Here is a 17,555-nt window from a genome sequence, read left to right on the forward strand (position 1 = left end):
TCATAAATTTAAAGTCTCACTGGATAAGGTATTTACAGAGAGGATGGCATCTACGTCTGTGCAGGGTAAATTGACAGGGTTTGGTTACAAAAAGGTGAAACAGGTAGGAGAGGAACAATGAAAGATGAGACCCAACACAATTCAGTGATGAAGAATAGATTCTTATTTTCATTTATTGGTCCTAAAATCGTTACCTAATAAGCTAGCAAGCTGGTTTTTCCCCAGGCAGGGTTTGGTGCTGCTGTGACAAGCTATGGCATACATGATACATAGAGGACAGGGCTCCCCAAGTGGGGTCATAGGTGGTGTGGGAGGCATCAAGATGGAGTGTATGAAGGCTGACATGGCAGCAGGTGCTGCCTGGCTGGGGAAGGACCAAGGCTGCAGCTTCATGCCTGGCTTAGGGCTTCCCAAGGCAGCAGCTCTGGTGATCTTCTGGTCTCAAATTGCTGAAACTGTTGCAGAGAGCAGTCACAACAGAGCTACAATCCACCTGGAGACCGTTTGGGGAATGGGGTGCTTTCTTTCAACTGCCATCTGGGCATTGATCATTGGAAGCAGACTGTGAACCCGCAGTGTGGGAAGAGGGGGTGTGTGTCCAGTTCCTCTCTCGTGGGCTTTTTGTGCCAGACTCTGGGTTAGCGTTTTACCAGAGCATCTCCCCTACGTTCTCATTGCTCTTTTTTAGGACAGAAGGGTCTGCCTTGCACATCTCATGATATGGTGGTGAAGGTAGAACCAGCCAAATCCTCAATAGGTATCTTACCTTTTAGTAGTGGCTATTCAGTGTGCTTAGGTACCACAGACAGCATTATGGCCTCTGGAGGACAGGGGCTTTTGAGACAAGAGCCCTTAATTCAGACAGCTTGTGTTTGTAGTTAAAAACATGCAGCAGACTTTACTTTTATAATTTATAGCAGTGCAAACATTGATGCACCACGTGAGCCCTGTCCAGATGTCATCCCTCGTAAAGAAGTTACATGATGGTTACTATTTGGGTGTGTTACCTTTTGCCAGGTGTCTTCCCAAGCATCCCATGTTTTAAATAGTCCTCCATCTTGATGTGAATTATAGTGAGTCACAGCATGGGTGGTGACTTACTGATACCAGTTAAACATTAGGCTCCTGAAGGTGTGAATCCTTCAGTTTTGGCCAAAATGTGCTGTCACAACATGAAAAAACCACTTGCGATATATTTCACATCTTTATAGATGGCAAATTCTCTACATTGCTGTACTCCTATGAAAAAGAAGCTTTTGTTTTTTAATGTTTCTTTTCCACGAGCATATTTTATATACAGTTATTTTTGTTTTGGCATAACAATACAGTTCTTTTTGTTTAGCAAGTCACTTCATCTGATCTCTTGTATTGGGAGGATGGATGGAGGACAGAAAGGCATACAAAACCCAGGGGCACACAGAGAAATCCCAGGGAAAGTTTAGTATCATCCTTTCTTCAGGGTCAGGACTGTGAACTCCCAAGTGGGATACCAGGGGATTCAGCCAGTGCAGTTTTAGGATTTAATGGTCTCCCTGCTTGTTACAGATTAATCTACCCTTTGCAAGATGTGATAGAGGATTACTGTCCAGTCTCCAGCCAAAACAATCTCCTAGTGCAGATTTACTTGGAGTGCCACTTGAACTATCATCAGCTCTGCCCACCCCAGTGTTTTGTTCTGCAGGGCCATGGAAACCCGTCACTCCTTTCTCTGTGGAGAAAATCTGAGTGTCATCTTTGCAGGATGAAACTACTGGCACTTGGAGCAGGACCTGCCATGGCCCTGGGCACAGCCATGTGTGGGCACATGTCAGCTCTGTTCTGCTCTGCTGACCCCAGGGGTGTGTAAGGGGAGAGGCAGCACTGATGTTGTATAATGGTTCCGGCTTTATTTCTAGCTCTTCAAAGCTGAGGCTTTTCCATGGGGAGGGGAAGGGGGAACACAGGTCTCAGGGAAAATTTCTGTGCTTTCAGCATGACAAAGCTCTGCTGGTTTGCTCTGCTGCTGCGTTAAAATGGGTGGGGATGATACATTCACTATTAAATATGTATTTTGTCCTATTAATGTCAACTTTACCTGATGCTGCTTTTGACTCCAGCATCCATTTTTCTTCTCTCTCCTTATTCTCGTCTCCCTTTGCAAGTTGAATGCCCTGGTGGCACCTACCACTGTCCTGCCAAATTTATTTTGGGTAACCGCTTCATGGTGAACTCTCTCTGGTTTGTGACAGCTGCCAGAGGAGAAACCAGGATGTAATTCAGCTCTTAGTACTGAGCAAGTAATTTGGGGTCGTGGCAGATTCTCCGGAATTGTGTGCTAAAGCAACTGTTGATGTATTTCACTATTTGTCTATTTACAAATTTGGAGGGTTTTGCAGAGGGAGATATTTTGGGAAGGTCAGGGTCTGTCAACACCCACATGAGTCTGCCCATGTGGGCTTGGGGGATCAGCTCTGATTTCTGCTGGCCTGCAATGAACATTTAACAGAGGGCAGGAAAGGGCCAGATGCAGTGTTTGCAAGGAAATACATGTTTTTATTTTCAGAACAGCTGGGGAGTTGGACAATAGCCTCAAAAACAAACAAACAAAGAAAGGATGACTTGCAGATAAGTTATCAAAAGGAGTGGGTGTGTTTTGGGTACCACTGAAGGACGAGCTGATAGACTGACTTTTCTCCTGCTTTTAAACTCTTAGTCTCTGTGCCAGTGTGCCAGAGGGGTTTGACATCTGTTGTCCTGGCCTGAAATTTCTCAACAGCCCTTCTTGAGATTTTGGCTCTTCCAACCACAAGCCTTTGCCTGTGTGTAATCTGGTACTGCATGTTCTCTGCCTGGGGCTTGTGTGATGGCCGGCTATCACTGGCTAGCAATAGTAAGCTGTGGAAATGGAAAGGTACCAGGACATCTCATTTTTCTTTTTGCACTTGGAGGACACTACTGTCCCTCTGACATCAATTAATATAAAAATTAATGATTGTATTTTTAAATCTGTTCTCGTAAAAATATGACTGTTTTTAATAAACCTAATTTTTTATCTACAAACAAAAATGATTTCTCTGTTTTAAGCATCATACACCTTCTGGCTTGTGAAAATGAACCTGGAGAATTTTAAATCCTGCTTCTGCCTCAGATGTATCTTCCAAATTTTTTTGTGTTTGCAGCTTGTCTGGGCAGATATTTTTGTTTCCTAGCTGGAGATTGGTTCTAGAACTGCTAGTATTAGTGCATTTCCTCTGCTTGCTTCTGAAAAGTCAACATTTTTGGAGAGCAATTCACACTGCCTTGCTGAGTTGTTTGCTGCAAATTATTCACAGGTATTTGGTGGAAAAAATCCTTGCTCATAATACTTGCTTATGGTTCTTTAGTGCCTCCAGTCTGTAGGGTGGAAGATGAGACATTCTATGTCCCAACTTCTACAAATCAGTGCAGTGGGGAACTCAAGATACATTTAACTTAAACAAAAAGCCTGAGCCTGAAGGCTGGCACATTTCTTTTGGCCACAAAATTGCTATACCTCTTGGTGAGATGGCATATTGTAGTGAGGATATCTGTGGTGTTGGACCAGAGGAAGGCTGAGTCTTGCCTTGTTTGTGGAAGGGCTGCACATCATGGAAATGCTTAAAAGTGCAATGCACCTAATTGAACTCCTTTGAGGGAAGTTTTTTGAAGTTGGATCTGACTTTTAAAAATAAATTGCATACTTTGTGGTTTTGGCTATGAAACTTCAGTTACTGGTGTCAGAAGGGCTGCTACTATTACATTACACACAAACAGCCATTTATTCTGCAAAGTTTCAATTCTGGACTATCTGACTCTCCAAAGTTAGTTGTACTTACTTGTCATGAAATGTGTATGGCTGCCATTACCATCAATATTTGAACACTTCACAAACCATGGACAAACCTATCCTTTACATTTATTCAAGGATATAATAGTAACTATCCACACTTTACACATAAGAAAGATTACGTTACATGTCTGAGGGCAAAGAGGATGCTGGGCTAAAGCCAGGAATGCAGTCTGGTTCTTCTGGTTTCCTCTGCCTCAGAGGAAAATGGCTAAGAGTTTAGGGAAGCCTCATTAGAAACCTTGGTTTTCCTATCTTTCTCGTGGGAATGAGGCAGTGCCCTAGTGGCAGGTTGCCTGAAATGGTCCATTTCCCTTTTCTTTGGACAAAAACGTTAATTTCAGTATCAGCATAGCTTTATTGTCAAGGTTCAGATCCTGTCTGGTCTCTGAGCTGTGAAAAGTCACTGTGGGGCTGCTGTCCCAAGAAGTTGCACAGCTGCACTGGGATTTCCAGCTGCTCTGTCTGGCTCCATGCCAGGACTTGTCCTGACAAGCTGTGCCTTTATTTAGTCTTCATCCCCCTTCCACCACCTAGGGAAATCAAGATGCTTTTCAAAAGCAAAAGTGTCTTGACACTGTAAGAGCCTGGAGCAAATGGCCATTAGGGGTCTGTGGCAAAGCAGCTGCTTTTCCCTGTGTTTCCAAGCAGCCCTGAGGAGATTAATTGGAGCACTTGCTCTTAAATTGTCGGGCTTGCTGCTGGTGGGCTTCACGGGGCTCTGGTAATAGGTGTCTGGGGCTGCCATGGTGAGATGCTCCAGCAGCAGCAGTGATACTGCCAGTGCCTGCTGGAGATATCCCCTTAGGCTAAACTCCTGTGGCCTGGAGAGGGGGACACTAAAGTGTTGGATATTGTCATCTTATAGTTAAGGATCTGATAAAACTCACTGAGGTAAATGAGTCTTTGATTTGCTTCTTGGCATCTGGGATTTGACTTGAGGGGGAAAGCTTTCCTCTGCTATTTCCTTGCACTTGTGCTAGGATTGACATTGGGAAGAAACTCTACACTGTATTAGTATGTTTGAACACATCTGAGAAATGAATTTATTTTGGTTTATCTGTCTCTTTTTTTTCTTCCAGTGGGATCTTGTTTGTGATTCTGCCTGGAAAGTCCACATTGCGAAGTTCTCCCTGCTTGTAGGATTAATCTTCGGCCACTTGATAACAGGATGTATAGCCGACTGGTAAGTGAAAAATCTTTTAATACGATGTCAATAATAATAATAAATAACAGTATTAAATATTGTTTTGATTGCCATCCACTTTGTATTCATCAAGAACCTTTGCATAATGATTTTTGAGGTTCTGAAAGAACCATGATGGACAAACAGTGCAGAAGTGTGTTAATTGGACCTGAGTAACTTTTATCAAGCTAAGTAGCACAAACTATTTGATATTTGACTTACTTATTTCCAACTGACACAATTTATTGCAGCTGTAAAGCTAGTATAGAATTAAGTATTTTCTAATTATACAAGTGAATCCTGTAGTTTAGGGTTGGTTTTTGTTTTCTTAACCAAGTGAGAAGACCAAAAAAAATTGAAAGCAGCATTGATTTCATTGAATACGTGACTAATGTAATGTCAACCTCATGCTTACATGGTATCTTTTGGTGAGTTGAAGGCTGATTTTTGCAAACCTTTCCATTGTTCTTTTTTTAAAGTTCTTGTTAATCAAACATTGTGATGTAGTGTAAAGGATTTGCTGACTTACATGCTGCTAGTACTGGGGTATTAAACTTAAAAGACTAGCTCACAATTCCTTATATTTAGGCAGTTAAAACATTATTGGATACCCCAGTGATGCTGAGGGTTCAGCTTTTATTTTAAAAGATAGTCTTGTAGTGCAGAAAGGGGGGGGAGAGGGAAAGGATTACATGGATGACTCGAAGTGATTTCAGTGGAAACTTGAAGCATATGAAACAATAGCTCTACAATGCTGTCCCACTCACTTCACTGCCTTCCAGCACAGTTGCCAATGCTGGTGCTTTAAATGGCCCCAAGTTAACTCTTTTGCCATTCATTAAAACAGGAAAAGAAGAAGAGTTGCCTACTAGGGAAATCTTACCAAACCTCAGCAACTAGCCAGTCAGCTGGGAGAGAAAAGCCCCCCTGCATCTCTGCAGTAATTTGAAACAAGCATTCCCAGCAAAATTGCATCTTAATTCCTGAATAGTCGCTGAAAATTTTTGGGCAAGAGCGGAATCATGACTTTTCAGTGAAGTAGGGAACACGCATGAAATGCAGTTGAATTTGATTAAAATACCACAGTAGAATGGGGCTCTAAGAACTCATAGAAAGTATAGAGGAGAAATAAATGAGGGATCTTGCTTGGCTTTCCTAAAAAGGAATCAGTGTGGAGAAAGCAGACTTATTACCAAGTTAGGAAAGTGCTGCTGTAATTGACAAATAAGCCACAAATAAGTGAACAACTTGTTGCCTAAGGCACTGGCTTTGAGAGAGAATTGCAGTAAGCAGATTTAATAGCTCTCTGCCACCAAAAGGAGCATCCTGTGCTTCCATCCATTTGAGCTGCCACATGAGTGTGTTGGACCCCTCCACAAGCTGCTTAGCTGAGCTAATGCAGCATAAAATTACCCTGATTTTCAAACATCTAGAAATGTCTAGTGAATTTAGGAGAATTGGTTTCCAGCTGTGGTGCAAAGGAGAAAAAGGATAACTTGGTGGCTGGAGGGAACAGTGACCTTTTTGTGGATGACTGGAATGGACATGATTTGCTGCCACCAAAGTTGGTCCTCATACTCATATTTGGTCCACATTGCCAGCTGATGCACCTGACACAGCAGGGCTCCTGTGTTCAATAAGTTTTTTGTCATTTAGCAGTAGCATTGGGGGCTGGTAAAAGAAGACCTAAATCGAATTTACTTTGGTATTTAATCACAGCTTGAATTTCTGCTAAGGTGTGGGGTTGTATAAAGAGGTGGATACAAAGGGGTTGTACAGATTGTACCTGGTAGAAGGAGAAAATTTAGTGGAAAAGAATGTCAGTCCCAAGCAAGAGCAAGAGAGATTTAACAGAGTAATGTATAAAAAGTGTTACAAAATTTCAAAATCTGTTTTCATTTCACTTATATACCACTCTCCAGTTTAGATAATTAGAAGATGCTTTGGGGTTTTTGTACCATTAGGAGCTTTGCTTTTCCTTTTTGAAGACACTTTTAAAGCTGAATGAGGCAAAGGCATAGAGTGTATTAAGGCAATTTGCTAAGTAAACTGAGTGCTCCATGTTCAAAACACAGTAGGTGTGCATGCTGGGATAGCTCTGTATGGAAAATCTATAGGAGGAAGGTCTGCAAACATGCTTGGCTGTGGGAAGACCAGCTGTGTCCAATGCCTGAATAAGTTACTTGCTCCACAGGCAGACAGTGCTGCTGGCAATTCTGCCTGCTCTGGACAGAGGCTGTTGAGGTTTGTGGGGAAGGCTTCCTCCTGGACCAGGTGGGCTTGGTGTTCATGTAGCATCAAGACAGTAGGTCTGTACATCTCATTGCCCCGTAGTGCCCCTGCTTTGCACCTTCTCTGATGCCCTTTGGAGCCTTTGAATCAGTTCCAACCAAGCTGAGTCAGTTCAAACCAAGAGAGAGCCTGCAAAGAATGGCACAGGAAGAGCAATTTGATCAGCTACGAGAGCAAAGCTTAGTTATCTCAGGGTGGCAAGGTACACACGTAGGAGTATGGGAAGAGCAGGTCTTGTCCTCAGCCCATTCACTCTCCCCCTGTGGTGCAACTCTGACATTAGGAATATCTTTTTGATGCATTTGCTTATCACACCATGTGGGCTGCAGATTCTTCAAAAGCCTGGGGTTGCTTGTATCCCTGGTTATTTACCTGTGCAGGCAGCATTTAGCATTTGATCTAGATAATAGCATGCAGTGTAGGCCAACTTCCGTGATACAGTAATCTCTCTCTGGAACAGTTTGGATAGCAGCAGATAGCATCCTGGGGCTGTTTTACCAGGGAAATTGTGTATGGTTTAATTTCTCACAAGCATTTCCATGTACTGTTAGACACATAATTCTGTCTGCATATAAAAGGCTTTTTTTTATGCTCTAAGACACCATCCTGTCAAAACACTGCTGGATCACCAAATATATGGCTGATAGCTGCCCTGAAGCTTTGTTTTTTGAGAAGTGTGCTGCATGCCTTGGTGAAGAAGATGACTAGTTTTGTGCTTGTGAGGAAATGCCTCTTACCAGAGGGCTTATCTGGCCTCAGTTGGTTTTTACAGGCTCAGGAGGCTCTTGGTTTTTCAGATTTTTTCATTAGCAGCAACTGTTCATTTGCATAACTTGTATAAGGGTAGAAGAAATTCTGTGTCCTAACGATGGATAACCTTGAGTACAGAGGAGGGGAGGAAGGGAACTGAAGTATGCTAAGCATGAGGTCTTTTTCAATCAACATCAGGGAATGGCAGGTCAGGCTTGTGATGAGAATTAAGTTCCTAATTCTGAGTGTTTGCATAATGCCTTTCATCTGCAAAACACTTCCACAAATACTTATTGGTATGAATTACAGTTTGGCATAACAAAAATGGGGCTGCAAAAGTCTGTGCAGATAGCTGATAACACAAAGTTCATAGGCTTTTTTTTTTCTGTATTCAAGGTTTTATGTGAGGTACTTCCCCTCCCTGCCCAAGTGCTTTGTGTTCCATAAACACAAAATCTGAAGCACACACAGCAGTCACTGCCCCAGTATCCAGTGTGTCCCCAGCATGTTGTGCATCACAGAGTCAGTGATTCTGTGTTCCCACCCTCAGCTCCACTGCAGCTCATCTTCCAGTGGGCTGTGCTTGTACCCTGGAGAGCAGCCTGCTTTGACCTTGCTTTCTTCAGCTCGCATGTTGGTTCTGTTTCAAAAAGCTTTGAATGGCTAATGCCAACAAGTTAAATCTTTGAGGGGCCCCACAGGTGATACTAGAGCTGAAAACAATAATAAGCCTGTTCACATCCAAGGAGCCATAACAACACTTTCTTAGGTGTGACTTTGAAAAAGCCTGAATGATGGCTGGTGCACTCTTCCAGTTGCCAAAAATGAAAAAAATTATGATGTCTCTTTTTTAGCCCTTCACTCCCTATTTTATTTTAAGTACTGCAAAATCCAAAGTTCTAATTGTGAATGCATATATATAATGTATTTTATAACTGCTGGTGACAATCTGCTGAAATAATTGAATAGAAATGCTACAGCATGTGAAACTGGACTAAGTTGTGAGGTTTAAATGCTCTTTATTGTGCTGACATTCAACCTGATGGCTGGCTTGCAGCTGACAGTCTGCTTTAAATGGGTCTGTGAAAGCTGCCTACGAAAAGCAAGTTCATGTATTCTTTGTGAAAATGGCATATGGAGCTGACTAAAAGGGATCCTCAGTTCCACTGGAAAACTTGTGGGAGTTGACAAGTTGAAAAATTTTGGAAATCTCCACATAATGATCCAATTCTTGCTTAAAAATAGCCATGTGCTCTGGTGCTTCATATCATTCTCCTTGCACAGAAAGAGGGGAGAGAAAGGGGAATTATAAACACTGAACATATGAATAAGAGATGCAAAAATCTCATGCTCCTTGGACATGAAAGAGCCAAACTCTGTAGCAGCTGCCCCCACATCCAGTGATAGCATAACTCTTCCTCCTCGTCAGCACTGTACCAATACATGCAACTACAGGTTGCAGCAGCAAAGGAGGGCTGCAAGTCCTCTGCTCCTGTTGCCTGTAATGATTTTTGAAGTGGTTTACTCCTCACCCTACCCTCCCATCAGGCTGGTTTTGTGGGTCTCTTCAACTGATATGGGGATACAAGGTGGAGGGACTTGGAGCTCACAGTTTTGTGGTGAGTGTTATTATCTTCTCCCTAAGGCTCAGTGAAATGACATGAGCCCTATTTTGTGCTCAGTCTGTGTTTGTTAGGCTTCTTCTCAAGAAATGAGACCAAGAAAAGTAGTCTTTTGAGCTGGCTGCTCTTTTAGATGAGACTGAAAAGCACATGTCTATTGGGAAGAGGAGACCTCTGAAGCTAATAATATGTTACGCCATACAGCATATAATACCATATATCCTCCTGTGCTACTACAGAAATCTCTGAGAAGTTGATTTTCATCTCCAAGGGACTTATTTATGGCCTTACAGTAGCTCCTAGATGCTTCCTTGTTTATCTTTGTTGTTTTAAAAATGCTGGTTAAATCAAGCACTAATACAATGTGTTCTCTCAGCTTAATCCTTTCTGAAATGAACATGTCAATGCAAAGCTGGCAGAGAAATCTGGGATTTAGTAAGAAAAAAAGAGAAGACTGGAATAAGCATTAAAAATGGGTGGTAATATTTGGAAGAGATTGCCTGACTTGTTCCCTTTTTTGCCAGTTTTAATGATCCTGAGTTATGTCCATCCTGGCTTTTAACACTGTTTCTCCATACTTCCTTATTTTTAGGGTTGGTCGACGGCCTGTACTGCTCTTCTCTGTCATATTCATTTTGATATTTGGACTGACAGTGGCACTCTCAGTGAATGTGACCATGTTCAGCACACTCAGGTTTTTCGAGGGATTTTGCCTGGCTGGAATAGTCCTCTCCCTGTATGCACTGCGTGAGTATTCCTTCATTGCCCATACAAATGTGCTTTTATTGAGTAGTGGTTTGCTGTTCTCTGACTTCCTGCTTTTGTTCAAACAGATCAAACCAGAATCATATTGATTGCAAAAGCTTTAGCCCGAATTTTGGTAAGGAGGATTTTGCAGCTCTTTATGTTGCTACAAAGCAGTCTCTGAAGTTGTCTCAGAGCTCATTTTAAAAGGTGGTTTGTGTTTGCCTGTTGTTTTTTTAAACCTAGAAGTTACCTGTGTCACATCCATAACATGTAATGGGAGTAGATTTCACCCTGCAATATTGAGCTCAGTGGGAGACTTACCACTTTGGCTGCCTCTAGCAGTTTGGCACTTTTTCAGAACTTCCTCTTTTGCTTGCAGAAATATCCTGTGTCCCTGCCTCGGGATTGTAAAGTTACAGCAAAAGTATGTTAGAACACCCTGAAGTCCTTTTATCAACTCTTTTTATTTTTTGGTTGGGTAGTTTTGGGTTTCTGTTTGGTTGTTGATGTTGTTGTTGTTTTTGTCTGTTTCATGAGGGGGAAAAAATCTCAGAGAGAAACTTGAGGGAAAGCATGTAAGAAATACCTACATACTCCCATCTGGGGTGACTAGTAAACTCGTAGCCAGAACACTTGAAAACCCCCTCTGGAGGCCTTGCCTTTGGAGAGTACATCCACCAGCCTAATTTGTGTTCCTTGGATATGTTCCAGAGATCATCTTCCACTTCCTTGGCTGTTTGTAATTAACAGGTAGCACCACACCAACCGAAGAAAACACAAAATTTCCTTCTCTTTATTATGGCTCTGGAAAAGTATTATCTGATTATATTCTGGAAGCTGCTGTACAGATCTTCATAAAATTTTATTTACTCGCTATTGTGGACAGTATCTAACCCATTAAGATTTAGGACAGTATCCTTACTTTGCACAGAGTGGTTTTTAGTATTAAATTCCACAGTTTTTGTTTTATTTTTGGTCTGTGCCAAGGGGAAGATGCCTGACTGCAACAGACAAGAGTTTGGTCTGTATTGCACTTCACTGTTACACCTGATATGGCACCAAAGATACATAATTTTTTAATTCTCTTGCCTTTGCTCATGTAATCTCAAGTGAGAATTTTTCACCTAAAAATGAAACTACCTCTGAAGACATTACACTTTTATTGGGAAGTAATTTAACCGGTGTGGTTCCTGTGGAAGGGAGCTTCAGCCATTACCAGTGCTCAGCTGGATAATAGGCTTGCCAGGATTTTTCATAGCCTGGTGCAGCATGTTAGTTTTTCTTAGTTGATGGGAGGTTTTTTAACTTTCAGGAGATTGTAACTGATTATTTCCATAAGTAAATGCCAACTAAGTAAAAGTTTCATTAGGGGCCTTTTTATGATTGGAGTGAAAGGGTGTATGTGTTGCTTTAGACCAGACAATAGCTTGTCAGCCCAGGCTTTCATTCAGAAAATGGGATATTCTGGTTGCTTCATGCACTACTTTGTCCAGAGCAATGATTTGAGTCTCATATTTTATCCCCACCCTCTCTAAAATTCAGATGTTTGCTATAACCACTGCTGTCTGAATAGACAATGCCTAAACAGAGCTAGTAGGTGTTAGGAGAGATCCCTGTGAAATCAGCTGCAGGCTGAACATCAGCACACTTCCATGGAGGTGAGAAAATGTGAAAGATGCAGCACCTGTGCCTCTGATAAATCTTCTGACCTTCTGTCTCAAGAGATGAGGAAGTGTGGGTTTTTACTGTACTAAATACTTTATTTTAAACAAAAGTTGTCGCCTTGGTATAGGGTACTTGCAGAGAAGTAACCCCTAAAGTGTCAAGAGAATGGGAGTAGTAGGGTTTTCTGTTTAGTGGTGGTTTTGATTTTAGTCCTCATAATCTGTTAGGCTTCCTCTCAGTCTTTATTTACTATCTTTTTTGATGGATTCAGGAAAGTGTGTGGAGTATTCTTATGGTTCATAGCCCCTCTTCCCTTTCCCTAAATGGCCTTGATTTCTTCCCCTGGAGACTTGTTGCCCCTGAATTCCCAGCTGGCTGCCCTGAACAGAACAATGGAAAGTGGAAAGTTTGACCTGTTAGTTGCAGCCATTGGCCAAAGTTTCCAAAGCTACCGGGCAGAAGAAAACTGCATAGGCTTGCATAGCCTGCAAAGGTAATTAGTCTGCCTCTGGGATCCTTTTCACTGTGTTGAGCTTGCTAGTTGTGCTTGGATTTACGGCCTGCCTGAGGGAAATTGTAAATAACAGTTCAGAATGCTTTGGGAGTGGGAAGAGCACCAAAGTGCTGTCTTTAAAACATAGAGCTGCCAGGATTGAGTTGCCTTCCCCATTCAAACCACACTCTTCTTTGTAGCCTAGTGCTGTTTTCCAAGCTGTCTGCCCTAAGGTGCAGAGTGCTCCAGGCATGAGCCCTGCCTTCTGTGGGGGGACAGCATGGAGCTGCCTGTGCTCCTCTGCAGGCTTTCCTCAGTGCTGTGGTGAGCTTGCTTCTTGTGGCCTCCAAGTACAGTCTCTTGCCTGGAGCTGCTCAGGGCTTATCTGAAGGAACCACCTTGGGATGTTGATTTGTTAAACTGAAATTTTTTTTTGCAGCTGCCATAGTTTTGTTGGAAGAGGTGTTTCAGGTGAAATTTCTAGTGAAGCTGCAGGAAGAGACAGGCTTTGTGCAGGTGATGGTGCTTGCTGTGGGTGAGGGAAGCAGAGAAACGAGCCCAGGATTTTCCCCTCCTAGCTGCTGTGGGTCCTTGCATCATCTAGGAGAATGAGAGGCAGCAAATCTGAGCAAACACATCCAGCTTTAAGAGGCTTTTCTTTCATGCTGATGTGGAACATGAGGAGCCTCTACTGTCTTCCAGAAGTGTTTTCCTTCCTGGAATCGGATTTTCCTACCAATCTCCAAAGTGGGTTCCTGTGCTTCTGAGCAGTTAACACATGTCTTGTTTGGTGAGGGACCAACAAGAATCCTCAGGAAGCTCTTCCAGGGAATAATTCCCAATATGCTACACTCAGCAGTGGTGTGATGCACAGAGCTGGAGCTGCCCGTTGTGGTATGCTGGGTGGGTCCCCTACTGTCCTTGCTGAGCAGATTTCTGTAGTAATTGGCCATCTCTTGTTGGAGGAGGGTGCTGGGAGCAGTGGAAAAATCTCCAGGAGAGAGAAATAGTGAAGGGATGCTAAGGAGCACTCTGGCCACGGTGGTTGGAAGGGAATGTATGGCCTGCCCAGCAGCTAAATGTAGAAGACAGTGTAAACTGGGGGATGGAGGAAGACAGGTTAAGAAAAGGCAGAGGAAAAGCTGGTTTTTTCTCAGAATGCCTTTTGTTTGGATTTGTTGCTGTGTGCACATCCAGAGAGGAAGGATGGGCATTCTGCACCTGCTAGCTCAGCATGGATGGATGCACGGTGCCACAGCCTGCTGCCCAGCTGAAGGACAGGAGGTTTGAGCTTTACCCATTGGGATGGAAAGCCCTAAGATGGCCCTGAGAGGAATTCTCCTTTGGACAGGCTGAGGGAGCAGAAGAGGTGTGGGAGTCCTGAGCAGGGTCACGGGTGCCTGAGTAATGCCTCTGCTGGTGTCTGTGGGTTTGCAGCAGGTGAGGCGTGCCAGTCTCACTGCAGATAGCTCTGCTGGCCGGTTGCAACTCACATGGGGTCAAGTACATTCAGCAAATGTGGAAGTCATGGGAGAAAGCAAATCTGATTACTTTGAGGGTGGGGAGGGTGTTGTCACTTTCATTTCACTGGGTCATTGCCTTGGCGCTGGCCACAGAGCAGCCTTTTCCTGGGTGGTTGTGGAGAAAGGCAGATGCTGCAGCTGACTCAGCACAGCTCCCTTCCTTTAGGGCTCGCTGCCATCAGCTGACACCAGAGCTCTCATGGCTGAGGGCAGGAGTTCCCCCTTCACCCCCTCTCCTTTCACATGCTGCTGCCCAAGTCAGGCTGGTGCCAGCATCTGCCTGAGCCCTCTGCCAGGCAAGCCATCCACCTTCCCGCCGGAGACAACCAAGTGTGCTGCTGTCAGTGGGATATGCCCTCTGATTTTGTCCCTGCTTCCTTTGGGAGATCTACTGGGCACAGTGTCTCTTGTGGTGCCTGAGTCTGGAGGATAGAGTGGGCTCTAGATAGAGGCCTCACACTGGGCAGGGCCAGTAAATAAATGAAGGGAAGCCTTCCCTTCCTGCTGTTCATGTCCTATGCTGTATCTGTTTCCCTGTCAGGATCCCTGCTTTTGTCACTTTCTGGAGCCAAAGCTAAGACTTTGGTATTAATTAAACTATTCAAGGGGAAGGAGAGGAAGGGAAGAGATATTTTTCTGGCAAATGCTCCTGGAAGGTTTAAAGAGCTTCCCATTAAAGTGCTGTATGCTGTCACTAATGACTACCTGAGCTCAGGCAGCACAAGCCATGGTGTGGATTTGCACACAATTGCAGGCTGTTCAGTTTCATGGGTGACTGAGCTACAGATTATGCTACAAAATTAGAAAGTCTAGACTTGAATGAACTGGTAAATAAGCCTGGAAATAGCTGTGCTGGAAAGAAGACCACATCTCAGGTTGGAACAAGGAAGCAGGGGTGTCCCTCCGATGCACAGTAGCAGAATGAGTGGGCATGTTGCTTCTCATTCACTGTTGGGAGAAAAAATGTAGAAATGCTGTTGAAAATCATAGGTTGTGTTTCAAAAGCCTGTGGAAGCTTGGCAAAGGCTTTCAGACCAGTTAGGATGTCCAGCTGTGATGTATCTTTCTCATTTATAGATAGGTCAGTCTAACCTGTTACTCCTGTAAATTACACAGGCAGTGATCTGAGAGGCTAAATGTGGCTGCTTAAGGTTTTATTTTTATTAACATGCATCCTGGAAAGCTAGAGCAGTGTGCTAGAAAGTTTCCTGTTGACTGAAGAATGAGCAAGTGCCAAAATGGAGCACCTCTGAGTGTTGGGCTGTAGTGATGTCAGATTTGTAAAATAATTTTGCTTCCAGTCAGGTGTTAATAGAAATGGTGAGATTTATCATTTTTTTCTTTTTTTTTTTTTTTCCTCTTTTTTTTTCAAAAGTTTATAGGCTCTGAAATCTTGGAGCATTCCAAGTTTACAATTTATTTCATTCTCAGTTTTCCTCTCGTGACTCTTCAATAGCAAGCGTGGCCTTGGCAAGGCAGGTGAAGCACTGGAAACTGCAGGCTCTGAAGCTATTCTGTGTAATCTGAACTGGCTCAATAAATAACCCTGCAAAGCATTCCCAAATCGGAGGATGTGGAAAACATCTGATTCCTTTCCCAGTGCATTGACATGTGAGTTAGCTCTGCAGAAACGTGCAGTTCTCTCCACTGACAGGTCTGTGATAAGATCAAGGTTGTTAAGCCACCTACCTTCTGTTTATGTAACCAGCCTTCCTTTGTCTGAGTCACTTGATGCAGATCTGGTAGGAGTGATCACAGAGGGATCCACTGAACAAAAAATCTTAACTGGCTCACCTTAAAGTGACCATTAATTGTTAAATTATATGGAACCACTTTGTTTATAGAGCAGACACATCATTGAGATGGGATGCGATTTTCTGGAAACAGCGCCGCTACAATTTTGGATAGCTTTGTGGGAGTACTGTTAAAAGAAAATAGTATGCAGTAGGGGCTCTCCAGCTGCTCAAAAAAAGTGCTGTGCATGCCTTTTATCAAGTGCCTGGGGGCTCAATTTATGCAAGAGTGGAAAAGGTCATTGGAATTACAGTACTCTCCTTACAAGTATAAATCTTCCGTGTTCCATTGCTTCCCTCACTACAGACAAACCACAACTCATATAATCTGTTTGTCTCTTTTTTCTCAGTACTTCCACTGAATTTCCTTCCCTTTTCTGATGGTCAGAATGGGTATAGGCCCTTCGAGGGACACAATGTCTGCCATTAGGGCATTGACTCTCATCCTTATTTTAACCCCTACACACTGTCTTCTGGAACAGAGGTGCCCTTCAAGCATTGCTAACATATTGTCCTTAATCCTGGAAAAACTGTACCGGTGAAGGCAGCCCATTTAATTTATACCAAGTCTTCAAGTATGCCAAAGGAGAATAGAAGTAGGCTCTTCCTAAAGCTCCTTGGAAGGTTAAAAGATATTTGTTTGATGCAGCTATTGCAGCAGAATATAATTTAAATCAATTTTTCCATTTCAGTTGCTGAAAATCTTGTGTGTTATCAATGTGACAAAAAGCCTAAGGAATTAATTTTATTTGAGGTACTTTTTGTATGACTGGTCAATTGTGAATGCAATTAAGATTGAACACTGCAGTTGTTACACTTGTGATCATGACAGTCAGATGAGACTAGAGTACACTTGCGATTTCTCCGGCTCAGAACACAGCTTGCATTTTTACTGTTTGAAGTGTCTGTCTTTTAATTGTTCCTGACCAGCTCCAACAGTCTGGGTATGCTCAGTCTGCAAAATCATACCTTCTGTCTTACCTTCTTACTTGGAACTGTTCAGCACTGTAATTACACTTTTAGGGACTTTTTTAATTGGTGTTTTTTTAATCTGAGCAATGTCAAATAGATTCATAAGTCTGTTGCACAGCTAAAAGCTTGCTGCCACTGAAAGGAAATGAGAGGAGCTTTTCTCTTCCTCTTCCAAATTCCTTTGCATTGTCTCAGCTGCTCGTACAACCAATGACTTTAGACTATAAGGGAGTGTTTAAAATGGATAGTTAAATCCAAAAAGTTGCCTTTCACTTGCAACTTGACTCAGCTGAAGTGGTGTTATAGCCTCACTGTAAGAATAAATTGTAAAGTGTCTGTTCCCTCTGCTGGTTTGTTGGTATTTTTCCCCTCTTGCTGTAAGACAGCTGCTAAATGGCTTTTTCTTGCTACATGGATCCAAGCTAGTGTTCTGTGTTGTGTAGGGTGGCTGGTAGCAAAAGCTTCCCGTAACACGTGCATGCATCCGTGCAGGTCATGTCCAAGTGACTTTGATTTTCCAAATCTTTTTAAATTTTCCTAGCAGCAAATTTTGGACAGAGAACGTCAGACAGAAGTTGTACATACAAAGCCCATTGTGCTGAGACTGTTGCCTTACTGAGTTTTAGCTGCCCTGTTCCTCATCTGTGTCCCGGCACTTGGCAGCACTT

General features: G+C 43.0%; 1 protein-coding gene across 6 annotated transcripts in view; it reads left to right on the forward strand.

Annotated features, from left to right (window-relative positions):
• Positions 1-17,555, forward strand: part of SLC22A23 (solute carrier family 22 member 23) — a 109,742-nt gene that overhangs the window by 13,217 nt on the left and 78,970 nt on the right. For all 6 annotated transcript variants that reach the window (XR_007204931.1, XR_007204930.1, XM_048310100.1 and 3 more), the window contains exons 2-3: positions 4,927-5,030; positions 10,287-10,441. Coding sequence is in view for 4 of the 6 variants with exons in the window: in XM_048310100.1 (XP_048166057.1) it covers positions 4,927-5,030; positions 10,287-10,441 (259 nt within the window). In the remaining 2 variants the exon portion in view is untranslated. The remainder of the gene's footprint in view (positions 1-4,926; positions 5,031-10,286; positions 10,442-17,555) is intronic.

The sequence above is a fragment of the Corvus hawaiiensis genome, chromosome 1, assembly GCF_020740725.1.
Source record: "Corvus hawaiiensis isolate bCorHaw1 chromosome 1, bCorHaw1.pri.cur, whole genome shotgun sequence".
Classification (NCBI taxonomy): domain Eukaryota; kingdom Metazoa; phylum Chordata; class Aves; order Passeriformes; family Corvidae; genus Corvus; species Corvus hawaiiensis.